The 17,095-nt window shown below is 38.3% G+C and overlaps 1 protein-coding gene across 2 annotated transcripts in view; it reads right to left on the reverse strand.

Annotated features, from left to right (window-relative positions):
• Nucleotides 1-5,783: 5,783 nt before the first annotated feature.
• The window catches only part of si:ch211-198m17.1 (mucin-2), a 34,100-nt gene continuing 22,788 nt past the window's right edge, over nucleotides 5,784-17,095 (reverse strand). The window contains exons 2-14 of one of the 2 annotated variants that reach the window (XM_057817375.1): nucleotides 15,244-16,527; nucleotides 15,086-15,178; nucleotides 14,917-15,015; nucleotides 14,746-14,855; nucleotides 14,610-14,668; nucleotides 14,396-14,532; nucleotides 14,192-14,326; nucleotides 10,435-10,477; nucleotides 10,035-10,072; nucleotides 9,874-9,961; nucleotides 8,849-9,026; nucleotides 6,525-6,557; nucleotides 5,784-6,332 (exon numbers count right to left, since the gene is read on the reverse strand). In XM_057817375.1, the coding sequence (XP_057673358.1) occupies nucleotides 6,204-6,332; nucleotides 6,525-6,557; nucleotides 8,849-9,026; nucleotides 9,874-9,961; nucleotides 10,035-10,072; nucleotides 10,435-10,477; nucleotides 14,192-14,326; nucleotides 14,396-14,532; nucleotides 14,610-14,668; nucleotides 14,746-14,855; nucleotides 14,917-15,015; nucleotides 15,086-15,178; nucleotides 15,244-16,527 (2,426 nt within the window). In that variant the 3' untranslated portion in view covers nucleotides 5,784-6,203. The remainder of the gene's footprint in view (nucleotides 6,333-6,524; nucleotides 6,558-8,848; nucleotides 9,027-9,873; nucleotides 9,962-10,034; nucleotides 10,073-10,434; nucleotides 10,478-14,191; nucleotides 14,327-14,395; nucleotides 14,533-14,609; nucleotides 14,669-14,745; nucleotides 14,856-14,916; nucleotides 15,016-15,085; nucleotides 15,179-15,243; nucleotides 16,528-17,095) is intronic. The other variant, XM_057817376.1, reaches the window with a different exon arrangement.

Here is a 17,095-nt window from a genome sequence, read left to right on the forward strand (position 1 = left end):
ATGCTTTTAAAAAATGTTTTGAACAATACCTATTCTTGAATTAAGAACATTTCTGACAAACAAGCTTTTTTTGTAAGATTAAATATACTAATTTATTGCTTAAAGGGAACCTCGGACTTAAAGACTTATAGGCTCTAATAAACCACAATTGTTCTCATTTACTAAAAATGTATTTAGAAACATAGAATATTGCCATTGATTTAAAAATCTAATATTTAGTACATATTTTGACCTACGGTGGGCGCCATGTATTATGCCTGCAATGAAGGCTCGGGGTGATGGCGTAGATTGTCACTATCACTAGACGAACACTAGCGGGTTACTCCAATTCCTTCTACTCGGGGAGACGTCCAATCACTGTTGTTAACAACAGCATTATGGAGGGAAGGGAGTTGTGATGCCATTGCAAACGCGATGCTATGTGGCTCCAATAATACCTGATTGTAGCCGACAGCCTTCAAACTACGCCCACATGATGCTACAGTAGATATCACATGTATCTAGAACTAGATGCGAAATGACAGACAAGGCGAAGTTAGCACATGTATAGAGAACTAGATGCGAAATGATCGACTAGCCGATGTTAGTAAACAGCCGCAATCTTAAAGCAGTAGATTTCTCAGGAAGGCTCTGTTGTAGAGAACCTTCCTTGCGAACCTAAGTAACTTTTTATCTAAGATACTCCTAAATCGGCAAAATCTTGACTTAAATCTATCTTTAAATGATGAAACTGTTTTAAAACTTTCACATGTCAAAAGTAGACAGAAGGGAACTAATGCAATAACTGGAGCAATTTTAAGAACTTTAACGGTTGATTCACAACATTAAATGACTTCAAAACATAGCAAAAGTTACTATGTTTTTTTTTTTTTTTTTTTGGGAATGAAAAAAAAACATGAAAGGTAACAGCAGTTACTGTGCCAAGTAACTAACTGTAATTAATTACTTTTTTAAAGTAAGATTAACAACACTGCGTCCAACATATGCTCACATCGGTTAAAAGCGGCGAGTGCTTACTATTTGTGTTTTTATTGAGTCTTTTATTACCTTTTCATTGCCTCAAAATACTTTTTGCATGTGTTTCCCTCTCATACTTTTAAGCATTGTGTTTTCTTGCTGTAGCTTTAAAGCAGATTGTTGATCTGTTGACCATGTTAGTCACATAGCATATTTAAACCACCCTTATTTGATATTTAAGTAGTTTATTAAGGCATCTTTAATATGTTCTGTCTGTATGCATCTAAACAAAACACGCTGAAAGCGCACGGTAGTACTTTGGGTTTCAAATTCGCCTCTTGTAGACGTTTCGCCAGTGTAGCACATATTGGCAGAACACCAATTTTTTTTCCTACTCTCGTCTCGTCTCATCCTGTCTTTCCTGTTCAGTTTGCGTTTGATGCTCGTTTTGTGAAATATCGGTAATGCTGTCATGCTAATTAATGTTCCTCTCGGGTTCAAATTGAAAGGGTTGAACAGACGACATGTTTATGTCACAAGAGTCATACTCTGGAAGCTTGGCAGCATAACATTGTGACATCATCACCGTGTGACGTCGACAACAATGACGACCTACTAGTTAATCTAATTTTATAAAATGTATAAAAACAAAAACATCAAGAGGGGTTTCAATATCAATTTATTCTAACTCATAATAACATTTATCTTTTAAGAACTACAAGACTTTCTATCTGTGAATCGCTTTGTCTGTTAAGAAAAAATTTCAATAAATCTGAGTAAAATTTACTAAAGGCACTGTCAGATAATTTCACTTATTTCTAACAGATTTACACTGAAAACAAGAGAATTTAACTTGTTTAAGGGAGGGGTGTTTTTGCAGTGTATGTACGTACGTATTTTTGTATGTATATGTAATATATGAGTGTCTATCAGGTAGAAGAAAAATCATGAAAATATAATCGACTGACTAAAAAATGTGTAAATTGAAAAAAATGGCTCTAAATAACCATTAACATTTAAACAATCCCATTACATCAATTAATAGAAATACAGTAACTGCAATAATAAATGAGTGTGTGGAATAAAAGAAAACCAAATCAATCTAAACTCCATAAATACTTGTGAAAATAATAGATTAACTCTTTCAGTGCCATTGACGTGGCTCTTTTCATCCTTTAGTTGTGAATTTAAATTAGTTTGCTGCAAGCACTCCCAGTTCAAAGGGATTAGATGCTATCGCCGTCAATGGCTGCCAAGGAGTTAATACAGTATATAATGTACATCGTAACTGTGTTGTGCGTTTGTTTTGTTGCGGGTGGTGTGGTGGTGTTCATAATAATGTCATTGCTTATAGGACATATCTTTAGCCTAATTGGTTGTTCCTATATCCTCCCCCTATCTTGCTTTGTGCACCCACTTGACCGCCTACTAACCCCCCGAAATGTGAACACACAAATACACACACACACAAGTCCAATCATTCACATGGTAATTGGGGGTGTTTCCATCTGGACTGCCATATATCTTTAGTTACAAAGACACAAGCAGTGCATTGTTTTTATTTGAACTCACACATTTCAAGTTTAATAACTTGCATCTCGATTGCTTTTAAGAAAATAATTTGTTAGCAAATAAAATATCTACACAATTCAAGCACATTTATTGTTTTTAGTTAATTTGTTATTGTATGGTATTAGTATTTTGGATTCTAGATGGTGATATTTAAACTTGATACCAAATCCTATAGTATCACACACATTTAAACACAATGATGCATCATTTTAAAATTTCAAAGCAAGTATATATATATATATATATATATATATATATATATATATATATATATACTGATGTCATCTCCTGTGTTACAAGCTTCAGGACCTACCTACAACCATGACGGCTCTAGATGGTGTAATGCTAAGATATCTTCTCATTGGTTTCAAATTGGGAGTGTGATGATGTTAGAGGCTTATACATGTCGTTATGTGACACCAAAGGCTGCTGGGAAATGCCTGTTAATTGGATGCGCTTGGGTGAATGCTGCAGAAATACATTAGACCCGGCTGTAAGTGAATTACAGCAAATAGCTGCAGTGCAAAGGAGCACCAGTGCTGATTTGCACACAATTACTGCTTGTTTTATCATGAAATCGTATCACGTTCATGTTGGCCAGGTGTCCTAAAGATCAGGATACTATTTGTCACCTGGTACTTTGGCAGACACTTGCATATGCTGCTTTGTCTTCAGCATAAGGATGAAGGTATTGGAGCTTCTTCATGTCTGTGGTTTACTTCTTTTTGTCCTGGCCGCTCGATGCTGATTGAATTGCATTCATCTTTCTTGGCCCTCAGAGGAGTCTGATAACTTCTTAAATGGGTATTATGCACTCAGAAAAAATCATGGCGGTAGAAACAGATTTTAAGACCTGCATTTTGACATGAACGGACACACTGTGCAAACCATCCCTTTCAGTCCCTCAGGGGTCACCACAGTGAAACAGATGATTCGCATGGAAGATTTGGGACACAAGTTTTAATGCCAGATGCCCTCCCTGACGCATAATGCAAGCAGGAATCGATACCGGCCTCCACAAAGGTAGCGTGGCCCTCAGAGCACTGAGACACACTGTGCAACTAAAGTAAAAATGACTTAAGCTTTGAAGTGATGTGATTTAATCTAGCCTCATTTATGTTAAATCTGAGGACTGGGATCTGGTCCACATACAGTAAATAAATACAGTACATGGAACACCCAGTACATGTATGTCAGATTCATCTTCTCTGGATGTCGGCCACTGAGATTAAGTCCGATTTATTTCAGACAACATGCAGCTTTTAGAGTGGGTTCATGTTTAAACATATGCAACAGCAGACGCCAACCTGTCTTTACACCATTTTGGCTGTTTTAATTACACATGGTGTAATATGACTATTTAGTTTATAGTTTTGCAGTTCATTTTAGCTGTCAGCCAGGAGTGGCATTAAACTTTTCAAATCATGTTTTCTGACGAATTGTTCACTATTTGTCCAATTGCTGCTTATTGTGTTGAGTTGCATTCGCCTCCACGGCGCTAGCATCTCAAGGCTGCGCTTACAAGTGCAAAGCAAATGTAAATATTAGGGGTGTCAAACGATTAAATTTTTTAATCGAGTTAATTACAGCTTAAAAATTCGTAATTAATTGCAATGAATCGCAATTCAAACCTTCTATAAAATATGCCATATTTTTCTGTAAATTATTGTTGGAATGAAAAGATAAGACACAAGATGGATACATATATTCAACATACGGTACGCAAGTACTGAATTTCTGTATTATAACAATAAATCAACAAGATGCCATTACCATTATTAACATTCTGTTAAAGCAATCCATGGATAGAAAGACTTGTAGTTCTTAAAAGATATATTAAAACCCCTCTTAATGTTTTTGTTTTAATAAAATTTGTAAAATTTTCAATCAAAAAATAAACTAGTCGCCCGCCATTGTTGATGTCAATAATTACTTACACAATGCTCATGGGTGCTGAAGCCTATAAAATCAGTCGCACCCAAGCGCCAGCAGAGGGCGGCAAAACACCTTTCACTCTGCTGTCATTTTAATCTGTTTGAGCAGGGCATTTGTGCGTTAATTGCATCAAATATTTTAACGGGATTAATTAAAAAATTAATTACCGCGCGTTAACGCGATAATCTGGACAGCCCTAGTAAATATACATGTAAACAGTGTTGTTAATCTTATTTTTAAAAAAGTAATTAGTTACAAATTACTTTTCCCAAAAATTAATTGCGTTAGTAACTCAGTTACCTGACTGTAACAGCAAAGTAACTGGTGTTACCTTTCATTTTTTTACCTAGCAAAGTAACTGGTGTTACCTTTCATTTTTTTTCCCCCTCAAAAAAAAAAAAAAAAAAAAACAGGTTTTGAAGTTCAAAAGGTTTTTGGGACAATTGGCCCTTGCCCAATTCTTACCCTAATTTACCCTTTACCCTGAATCAACCATTAAAAGTTGTTAAAATTGCTCCCATTTGTGCATTAGTTCCCTTCTGTCTACGTTTGACATGTGGAAGTTTTAAAACTGTTTTATCATTTAAAGATAGATTCTAGTCAAGATTTAGCCGATTTTGGAGTATTTTTAATAATATGTTACCTAGGTTCGCTAGGAAGGTTCTCTACAAAAGAGCCTTCCTAAGAAGTCTACTGCTTTAAGATGGTGGTTGTTTACCAACGCATCTAGTTCCTATACTGTACATGTTGCTAACGCTGCCGTCAGTCATTTCGCATCTAGTACTATAGATATATTTACTATCTTCCATGTCTACCATAACTACCATATCACGTGGGCGTAGTTTGTAGGCTATCGGCTACAGTCAGGTATTATTGGAGCCACCTAGCATCGCGTTTGCTCGGCGTCACAACTTTTTTGCCTCCTCCCCACTCCTGCTCTGCCTGTCATCTCGGTGAGCCAGTCTCCCTCAGACTTTTCTCGCATCATTCAACCAATTAACGCATAGTAACGCACGCCTTTCCATCCTCAGTAACGGTAACGGCGTTGCCAAGATAAGAAAATTGATTACTCAATACTGAAAAAAGTAACGCCGTTATATTGTAACGCCGTTATTAACAACACTGCATGTAAAGCAATGGCCATTTTAGATAGCCCCCGCTTTTTACGTGTGTTGCCTTTTGCGTTTATTAGCCTGATTTACACATATTTGTGCTTAGATGGTGCGAAAACTTTGAAACACTCGTGTGTGATTCATTTTCTGTGTCTCAGGAATCTGCAAACCCTCACGAGAAGCAGGAATAACCAAGAGGACTAATATTTGTGTTTAAATTAAGTCATTTATTTTGCTGATGTGCCATTTACAAAAACAAAACTGTACAAGCTTATGAAACACACAAAGAAGACCAGCAGTATGATGACAATAGTGATAGTTGGCACATGCACAAGAACCAACATTAAACATCTTAAAACACTTTAAACTTTTAGAGTGCTAAATTAAAATCCCTTCACCGGTATTTAGAAAGAGGGACCAGCCCTTACATTGTCATTATAGTTTCTTATTAATTATTGATATAATATAAGCCACATTAAAAGAATATTTTGATTGAACAGGAAATGTCACACAATTCAAACATTTTCAAGGCGACGAGGAAAGAAAATCAACAGTGACAACAACTGGCCACTGTTAGCAGCGCTCAAGTGAGAAGCGTCCATTGGGTGGACAACAGGGACAGGTGTATCAGTTTCTCTTGTCGTCGCCAGGCAGGAAGTAGGGGTTCTCGTGGCCTTGCACCAGATACGAATAACGTGAAGGGTTTTTGGTATGGAAGGTCTTCATTCCATCCGGGTTGAGATTATATGAGCCCGACTGAAATGGCAGAGAAAGCAATCATCATGTTAGCCTCACTCTTAATAGTATGCACAAATGCACAATAGAAAAGCACCACTATGTGACTAAGTAAGATGGTAAGCACCACCACCACCACCACCACTCGATTGAGAGCCTGTCACCATTGTTTTTACCCCAACACTAAGACCACCAGGAGGGATGAAGCCTTACCTTTTTCCATCCTTTCTGCTTCGGAGGAAAGCCCTAAAGCAACACATCGGGAATCAGGAAAAGCAGGGCGGATGGGTGGGAAACCAGCTCTTAGCAGAGCTAACTACTACTACTGCTGTCAAATAACATTATTGTTGAATTTAAAAATATAACTGCATAAAGAACAGCAGCATTCTTTGGCTCAGGACATAATAACTTAGTACAGTGGTACCTCGACATACGATCGCTTCAACACACGATCTTTTCGACATCCAACGTAAAATTTGACTCTCCATTTGTTTCTACAGCCGACGACATGCTCAAAATATGCCGATTTATGACAGCGCCGCAGTTTCGTTGTTTTGCAGCAAGACGGGCGCACGGCTGATTTTCTTGAGAAATAAATCAACACGGGTTCAACACGGGAAGTTAAGTGCAGGTGGTGAAAAAAGGTGACACTTACCACTGAAATGAAGATACAAATGATAGAAAAATATGAGCGTGATGTGCACGTCCGTAAACTGGCTCGACAATACGGCCGTAGAATGTCTACGATCTCGACGGTCGGATTTATAAGTTGTAGTGACAATTTTCATTGTGGCAACATCGCCAAAGAAATCGCCAGCTTCATCAGGTTTTTAACTATTCATTTCAAAACTTTTGCAACACAACACGCCTACTGTCCGCTGCAGTTGACGCCAACAACAAAACATTATAAGAGTAAGTACAATCTCTACTACACCTTTCTCACTCTGTCACGTCAGCCACGCGGTGCGTTCAGGTACAGCACGCAAAACACATCCACCACATTAGAACCCGATTCGTTATATTATTACATGAATTATACTGTATTATGTTATTATTCCGATTTTTATTCATAATGTATTTGTTTTGCTATGTGTAATTGCCATTTGTGATAGTACCAGCAGTATTTATTAAGGATTTAGTGTAGGTTTTTAGGCTGTGGAACAAATTAATGGAATTATAATGTATTCTTCTGGGAAAATCCTGCATGTGACCATTCAACTTCCAACAAGGTCCTGGAACCAATTAACTTCGTATGTAGCGGTACCACTGTATCATGATACAAGATTAATGTAACATTAATTAATGTATCATTAAATACCATTATTCTTAGCCAACAATACCAAAATTATTATAATATACAGTACTTCCATTAGGATAATTGGCTAAAGTTGCCAGCATTATCACTCGGGATATTTTCATACCTTTCCAAATTTGCTGATAGTATAGTGATGACTTTGTCAACAATTTCAACAGATTATATGATACTGTCTGAATGTTATGCACACTGCAAATTTAGAAAGTCTTAATCAGATTATTTTTCGTAAATCTTGTATTGAGTGTTAAAGACTAGTTAACAGATAAATTTGTCAGACTATTCCATTTACTTTATGCAAATATTACTATTTGTTCTTTTTAAGATCATCCAAAAGTTGGTAATTTTTCACCTAAATCAAGAAAACTTTGTTTTCAAATAATGTTTTGAACAATATCTATTTTTGAATGAATTGAATTAAGAACATTTCAGACAAACAAGTTTTTCTGAAGATTAAATACATTTATTGCTTAAAATATGTCTGTTAAGCTTATTATCACGTAGCTACATTGGGGAGAACAAGTATTTGATACACTGCTAATGGGTTTTCCCATTGGCAGTGTATCAAATACTTGTTCTCCCCACTGTATTTTTCTTATTTCAAGAAGTCTTGAGTAAAATTTACTTGAAGCACTGGCAGATAGTTTCACTTATTTCTAGTAGATTTGTACTGAAAACAAAGGAATTTAACTAGTTTTATGGACGTGTGTCTTTTCAGAGCATAGGTTTCCAAAAATAGCATGTTCCAAGCATACCATAATACAGTACCATTATGATACTCGGTCAACGATACCAATAGTATCACACTACGATATTGTCATAACACTTTTTAAAATGTATTGATTGTATCACATCATGACAACACATTGTCAACCAAGTTGATAGTGTGATGACACAATTATTTAATACTTTACTCATGATACTGGTAGTGACATCATGTCACTATACTTTGCCATCCTTACTAAATTTTAAAATAGAATATTGCAACGATAACAATTGCATCACAATATAGTATTACCACAATACTTTAATTTAGTACAATGATACAATATCACAACACTTACCCAGCAATACATTACTGAAGGTACCACAATTTTCATTCTCATGATATGATTTGCCACTGACACTATACTGATGGTATGTGACAAGAGACATGAATAGTAAGTGTAGATATCTGTGGACGTAATGACGGTTTTTAAAAAAAATTGAAGTAAGGCAGACTGACCACGCCGTTGCCGTGATGCCGTTTGTCCATCATTTCCATGGCGGATGTCGCGTCCCAAGTAGCAGGTGTGGTGGCGCGGGGTATGGGCGTGATGCCTACCGGCCACGGCTTGCTCAGCTCACTCGCCGGGTATGGACTGGCATCGCTTTGGTCTGCTTGACTGCGAGAGCACCGGAGCCTGTTGTGAACGCAGAAATTTATGGAGAAAGAATTTATTATTTAATCTATTTGAAAACATTTTAATCTGGCAAATAAAGGTCAGAACTACAAAAATGTCTGGTTAATAATTAATGTTTTAACTACTAAACAAAATGGTACTGATATAATTTGTGCATTTTCACTTTGATTGTAAATTGTATTTTCTTATTTTTAGTGTAAAATTTTTTATATTGCACAAAGCTTAATTCCTGCAAATACATCTCCACAAATAGCAATAAATCCCTATTATTTGAACGTGTTACACTAAATCTAAAAACATTCACGATTTCATTTATTAAAATATTCATGTGTTTGTATTGGGCAGATTAAATTTCTTGTTAATTTTAGCACTTTTTATATACATACAAATCGTCTCAATGTTTTGTTTTGTTTTTTTTCTTTCTTTTTTTTAATCAATTCACTGCCACTGACAAAAAAATGATCATGTTTCAGTGCCATTAACAGCGACATCCATTTACACTGGAATGGGCTGGCCCTCTCAGTTCAACTGGATGTTTATCGCCGTAAATGGCAGCCAATAAGTTAAAATATTGAAAGAAACCCAAACTAGCATTGAAAATGGCTTTCGCTCAATGAAAATGTCATATATTTTTATGTGATTCAACACTAACGAAGTCCAACTTAGTTACAAATGTTTCCCATTGTCAAAATGAAAAACTGTTGAAGGCACAGTCAACCCTACTGAATAACAGACTTCTCTCTGCTCTGTTCAGTTGATGTGCAGTGGACGAGTGTGCCCCCTAGTTGTAAGTAATTGAACTACACTTTTGATAAAGAACCAATTGACGAAATTTGTATGGACTCACCAGCAACAGTAGGAGAGTAAAACCAGGATTAAGATGAGTAAAATGCCGCCTAGAACACAGGAGACTACCACCACCGCTAGTAGAGATGCTGTAAACACATAGTTATTGTCATGCTCTTCTCTATACTGACAAAACCCAAAAATAAAAATCAAGTTCCTCACAGTCTGTGCAGTTGAAACCTGCATATCCAAAGGGACATCTGCAAGAGAGGGGAAAAGTTAATTGTTCACAAGAAGAAGCCCATATCTGAAATGTACATTAAATGTGACCAGTTTGAAAATGATTATCTCATCGTTTTCTGTGTCATGGCTTCGATAATAACACTTATCTTTCTTTCAAACAGTAATCACTTGCGAGATTGGCAAAATTGAAATTATAGCGACCAAATCACTAAATTAGCAATAACAAGTGCCTCTATGTTGAGTTTAGTGCAAGCAGTGCACGTCAGCAGGGATGCACTTTGAACCACAGAGTGTGCATAAAAACAAAACCAAATACCACAAATACGTTTCAATTTATCAGTCAGCGTTAACCCTAATTCAAATGTATGCGTGTACTGACCTCTGGCAGCTATTGCCCACCACTTCCTCCCCGCTTGGACAAGCTGCAGACACGTAAAAAAATTCACAGAAAAATGTCACCTTACACGAGCAAGTTTATCTTCAAAGTTATTTTTTTTCCAACTACTTGCTGTCATTAAAGCTCAAGTTTAGAATTTTTTTACATCAGGCTTAATCTTCCAGTTAGCGGGGATATATTAAGTTGGTAGAGTTTATTATAACAAATTCCGTGCGGTTGTTAGTTTCAGAGCTCCGGAGTGGATTTGCTAGCGCATGCTAATAAAAAAAAAAAAAAAACGATACAGATCTACGAACAGATCCAACATAGTCAAATGAATTCAAAATGCAGATCATTGTTCCAAAACACCCATGGGGCCAAAACAATGTCACAAATAAACTGCCGTAATTCATTTCATTCTGCAGGATTATTCTTTTAGATGTGTAATACGACCACAATAGAGGAGTGTTTCGGCCCCTTGTGCTCATGCTGCATTCGAGGAAGATGGGAAGTTGGACATATCCCGCTTGGAGGGTACCAGTTGCGACCTCAAAGGCTACGTTCATACTACAGGTCTTAATGCACGAATCCAATTTTTTGTCATATCTGTTTTTGGGCGTGCCCGTTCAGACTGCCTTTGTCAATTGAGACCATTCAAGTATTACGCATGCGCACTAATTCGCAGTCCGACACGCGCTGAGCAAGACGACCCGCATGCGCAGAAGCATCAAAACAAATGACCACACACGCTGGCTGTCATCCGTCATTCCAGGGATATCATTTTTTGCTTTTTAAAAAGAGGACACAAATAACAGGCTTATATTCGAAGTATATGGATCGATAGCATGCACGCACTGTCCGTGCATGTCACACACACATACGCGCAGTTTGCCCCGACTCTCGGCCGTGTAAGCAATGTTGAAATATTGCTTATATGGAGCAGACAGAAAACCGATCATTCTCAGGCTCATCCTCAACCCATAGTCCGACCCTTCCTAAAAAGCCGTGTTCAAGGCAAGCTAGGCGCTAATAACGCACAGCTGCACCGCTACCGTGGCGTCTCTCTCGCTTTTTGATGACGTAATTGCTGCATGAATTCCGATTTGAGAGACTGGACAGTACAGACCGCCACTACAGTCTGGAAAAATGTGGCCCAGATCGGATTTGAACCACATACGAACGTGACCCAGATCGGATTTCAAATGGTCCAGTTCTATGCGACTTGTCACGTTCAGACCGTCAAGTTAATGCCTCACTCGAGTCGGAAAAACGTGAAAAAATCGGATTCGTGCATTAAGACCTGTAGTATGAACGTAGCCAAAGTGTTCCAAGCAAGTGTAAACAGCAAAGATAGCTGATCGCGATTAGTTATTTTTTATTTTGGCCATCAAAAGACATTTTGACCTCCAGCAAACCTGCCTTCTCGTAAGCGATCAAATAGTGGAGGTGTTCCAATGATATTTTTCCAGATCGGAGGTTGGAAACTAATTTCCCACTTTCCACAAATGCAGCATCAGTCTGCTGAGTTAACTGATGGCCGGCAACATTACAAAATGTGCATTTATAGGTTGGGGAAACATAAGAAACAGTAAAAGGAAAGTTTCCACAAATTCCTTATGAAGAATGAGGAACAATATAAACTGGTTACTTGCAGAGGTGGATCGAGTAGCCAAAAATTTTACTCAAGCAAGAGTTGCGTTACTTCAAAATAATATTACTCAAGTAAAAGTAGTCGTCCAAAAAAATGTACACAAGTAAAAGTGAAAAAGTATTTGGTGAAAAGAATACTCAAGTAATGAGCAACATTGTGAGTAACTGCTTACATTTTTGTTGGATTTTTTTTAAAAGCATAGACTTCATAATATATTGACGTGTCACGGGGCGCAGTGCCGATTAATAGGGGGCCTGCATTGTTGGCGTGGCTGTCAGAGCTGACCGAGTGGAATCACAAAGAGTGTTTTTTTGTTGAAAATTCTTGTGAATAAATGCTTAAATCCCTGAATTCTTTATAGATATGGACGTTAAACAGTCTTAATTCTTTGTTAAAGGAGCAAAAAAACGGGCAGTCAGCATTTATTTTACGTAAATATGTCGAAGTAGTGCTGAGTCTGAGAGTCAATGTGGCGGCAGCCTTACAAGAAAGAGCTTTTTATGTTGAAAATTCTTGTGAATAAATGCTTAAATCCCCGAATTCTTTATAGATCTGAACGTAAAACAGTCTCGATTCTTTGTTAAAAGAGCAAAAAATCAGGCAGTTGGCATTTATTTTACGTAAATATGTCGAAGAATGATGCTATCCTGTTAGACAATGTGGCGGCAGCCTTACAACACAACTTTTTACGTTTAAGATTCTTGTGATAAAACGAAAAATATAATAATTACCTTGAGTCCTTGAACAAATCACTCCTGAGACAATTCTTCCAGTTGGTAAGCGGTATAGCTTTCATACTTTTTTAACCTAAATCCGGCATTGGGTCTCTGCATGTGTCGCTGCGACCGACTGCGAATTACTGAAGCAGATTGTGGGATGGCCCCCTGCTTGAAGGCATGGCGCAGTGAAGGTGGAATCCTGTCAATGTCATCATGAAGTCTATGAACAATGGTATTTTTTTTCTGAGCACAAAGTCCTGTTAACTGTTGTTATAATGATAGTGTGCAATAACCCATTACATAACCACATTAAACAAAATACAAAAGGAAAAAAATCATTGAATTCCGACGAGAGAAAAATTAATGAAGCATTATTCGTCCAAAGAGCATGTGTGCCCTCTGGTAGAGAAAATAGTTCCTAGTTTGAATTGTGAGTTCCTTCATGCTTACTATTTTGAAATTAAAAGGATCTCTGGTTTTCCGTGGTCAATCGGTGCCAAATAAAAACTGGGAGAGAGGTTAAAATCTGCGCTTTCAAGTCATGTTGAGGGCAGCGCTCTATATCAAATAATTCACTTTTTACTGCGCTTTAAAGACACCATGATTTAACAGGCTGGCAAGAAGATAGAACGGCAAGCTTATGTCTGATTGCTATAATGGAGTCATTTGATTCCTGTTGCTATGTCACATTGGTGAAATCGGTAGAGCTACTTTTAGCATCGCTAAGTAGAATATGTAAAATGCTATGTAGAATCATAGACTTGGTAGAATAAAGAGGAAAAATATAGCGACTCTTGTTTAGCCCAAAGTAGCTGAGTAAGAAAAGCGTTTTTTCGCTTCACAAATCTAGTAAAGTATAAAGTATAAATAAAACTACTCTTTAGAAGTAATTTTTCTCAAAAATGTACTCAAGTAAATGTAACGGAGTACATGTAACGCGTCACTACCCACCTCTGGTTACTTGCTGCTGGATACGACAAAAAATCAGCGATGTAAAAAAACTGATATCACTCCGCCCTGCTCCTCTGCAGAGCTTCTTAATTACAAATGTTGCTGTTCATAGTGCAACTCTTGACATGCAACAGTAAGTTTTCATAACTTTATCCTGAAAACATAGCCAACACTATTAATTGCATGGGTCATCGATGATTTTCATGTGTGCATATGTTGTTTTTTATTGGCATGTTAAGTCAGCCAAATTGACTCGCGCTAGCTTAGCCACTCCGGAGCCCTGAAACTAACAAATGACTAACAAACCACACCATACGGAATGTGTTGAAATCAACTCTGACTAATTAAACCCTCGCTAACTCGAAGTTTAAGCCTGATGTAAAAAATTCTGAACTTCACGTTTAAGGTGTCATTTTCTCTTATTAATAGATGCCGTTACCCTTGCAGCTTGTGTTGGAGTAAACGGTGGAGATGTAGCCGCCTTTACAGGAACAACTCACGAGGCCGTTGCTGCTGCTGCACACAGCAGTGGAGGCGTCACAGGGAAATGGGGACAGATCGCACAACTCTGTGCCTACGTGAAAAAAAATGAGAAAACTGAGTTGCCAGATACCTCGGCTGCGGTTAGATGACATTAGCTCACCTATAAATGTCGCGTTGGCCAGCAAGTCATTTACAGAGCTGCTCACAATGGCATTTTTGATGACCTGATTGATATTCTCCTGAGAGGCCAGCGTGTTTTCAAAGATGTTGCTCACAGTGGCGATAACGCTTCCTGGGCTGCGGGAAACAAATGGTGCAAATGGTGAAAATTGTTTCTGCTACCAGGCAGACCTTTTATGGGGAAAATAACTCACGCCAACTGCACCACATCAGAGCGAATGTATCCATGCTGACCTGCAAAAGCACCAGCAAGCTAAAAAACAGGATTCAATTATCTGTTACATGAAAAGTTTTAACTCCAATATGTCCTCATTCAGTGCGCTAGCTGACCGCCGCCGAGATGTTCGCCGCTGTGTCCTGGAATACTTTGGAGGACCTGGTCAACATGTCCCTTTTAAACGTCAAAGAGGTGAGGTGGAGATGCCCAGCAAACACTTGAGCTGAAGGAGAAGACAAGACATCACCCTCAACTTCTTACCACCAATTACAAGTCAAGCTTACCACGGGTGCAGCGGCCGGCCACCAAGTGGCTTCCGGAGAGACACTGGCAGGTTCCGTTCAAGCAGATGCTTTCAGTGGGACACTGTTCCATTGGACAAACTAGGATGAACAGAAGAATATACATAAATGACCCCATCATCTGACATTCCAAAATGTTAAGTATACAAACCTATAGTTGGATGCTTGGTAGAGATGGGCGGGGTTTGGGTGGCATTGTTGGCTGAGGTTGGGTTGTGATCGCTTGTTGGTTCATAGGTAGTTGCTATAACACAATGTTAGAATAAATTCAATAATACATTCAAAGACAATACACAGTCTTTGTCGTACCTCCTGATGTTGCCGTTGAGAGAGCAGGACTAGTTAGGGTGATACTGGTGGGAGTCTCTGCAGGGCTGGTAGGGATTGCTGTGGTTGTGTCATTAAAAGACTGAGTGGCAGTTGTATTCCAGGTGTCAGTCAACGTGGCAGTTGCAGTCGAAGATGTGGCGTCATCGATCGGTGTTGTGCTTATGTTTGTTGAGCTGGTGGTTATTCCTGTTGTGTCAGTGATGGTTGGAGTGGCTGGTGTCATCAAGGTGGTATTGTCGGTTGGGCCTGTTGTTGTCAATGAGGTTGTGTTGTTGTTAGTCGGACTGTTTGTTGTCATTGAAGTACCAGTGTTCGGTGGACTGTTGTTTGTAAGGCTGATTGTCGTCATGGATGTTGTCTCTTTGGTCAGACCGGTTGCCGTGGAGGGATCGGTGATCATCAGGCTGTTTGTTGTCATTGAGGTCGAGTTGTTGTTTGTCAGAGTGGTTATTGTTGGTAATGTTGTGCCATTGCTTGTAAGGCTGATTGTCGTCATAGAGGTTGTCTCGCCGTTGTTCAGACCGGTAGCCATTGAGGTATTGGTGACAATTGGACTGTTTGTTGTCATTGAGGTTATGTTGTTGTTGGTGAGGACGATTGATGTTTGTAATGTTGTGCTTGTGTTTGAATGGCTGATTGTCATCATTGGGGTTGTCTCGTTGGTGGTCAGGCCAACTGTTGTAAAAGATATGTCATTGTTGATCGAGCTGGTACTTGACATCGATATTGTCTCTTTACTGCTCTGACCAGCTGTTACCATCATCGTTGTCTTGTTGTTCAGACCATTTGGAGTCATTGATGGGCCCAGTGTTGTCATTGAGACTGTTCCATTGTTGTTCGCAATGGATGTGTAGTAGTTGGTCTGACCCGTTGCTTTGATTGACATATCTTTGCTGGATGGACTGGCTGAGGTTGTCGTCATCCAAGTTGTGTCATCTTCCCTCATTGTCGTGAGCGCAATGTGGGTTACTGTAGTTGTGGTGGGAATGTAATCTGTTGGGTCTGGTGGACGTGTTGTCACTGTGTTGCCGGGTGGGCTTGTTGTTGTCGGGATGGCACTTGACAATGAGCTGGTGATATTAGTGTATGTGTTTTTGATGGACGTCTCATCTGTTCTGGTTGTTGTAAAAAGATCGGATGTTGGTTGCATAGAAGTTGTAGTGCTGTTAAGTGGGTCCAGCATGACTGTTCCCGTCGCGTTGTCGCCATTTCCAGATATTCCTACGGCTGTGGCGTTAACGCTTTCGTGGTCGATCGCTTTCACTATAATCAAAACAAAGATGAAGAAAACAAACAAAAATTACTATTTATCAATGATAATCAAAATAGAACATTTTCAAACATCTGCCCTTATAGTACAAAACAATCATCCTACATTTTTGTTCATTTTCTGATGCTTCATGGAAAAGACTAGTAAGAGAATCGTAATCAGTTTGCGCATTATCTACACTGTCAATCTGAAATATTGTCTTTTTATAAATAACTTTTTTTTCTAGACTTTTTGTAAATCCAAATACATGATGACATGATTGACTAATTTATTTTAAAAAGAAAAAACATATACACACTACTAATACAGTGGGGCAAATAAGTATTTAGTCAACCAATAACTGTGCAAGTTCTCCCACTTGAAAACAGAGAGGCCTGTAACTCTTAACCACACATTGTTTGATTTTTAAAGAATTTATTTGCAAATCATGGTGGAAAATAAGTATTTGGTCAATACCAAAAGTTCATCTCAATACTTTGTTATGTACCCTTTGCTGGCAATAACGGAGGCCAAACGTTTTCTATAACTCTTCACAAGTTTTTCACACACTGTTGCTGGTAT

This window comes from Corythoichthys intestinalis, chromosome 16 (assembly GCF_030265065.1).
Source record: "Corythoichthys intestinalis isolate RoL2023-P3 chromosome 16, ASM3026506v1, whole genome shotgun sequence".
NCBI classification, from domain to species: Eukaryota; Metazoa; Chordata; class Actinopteri; order Syngnathiformes; family Syngnathidae; genus Corythoichthys; species Corythoichthys intestinalis.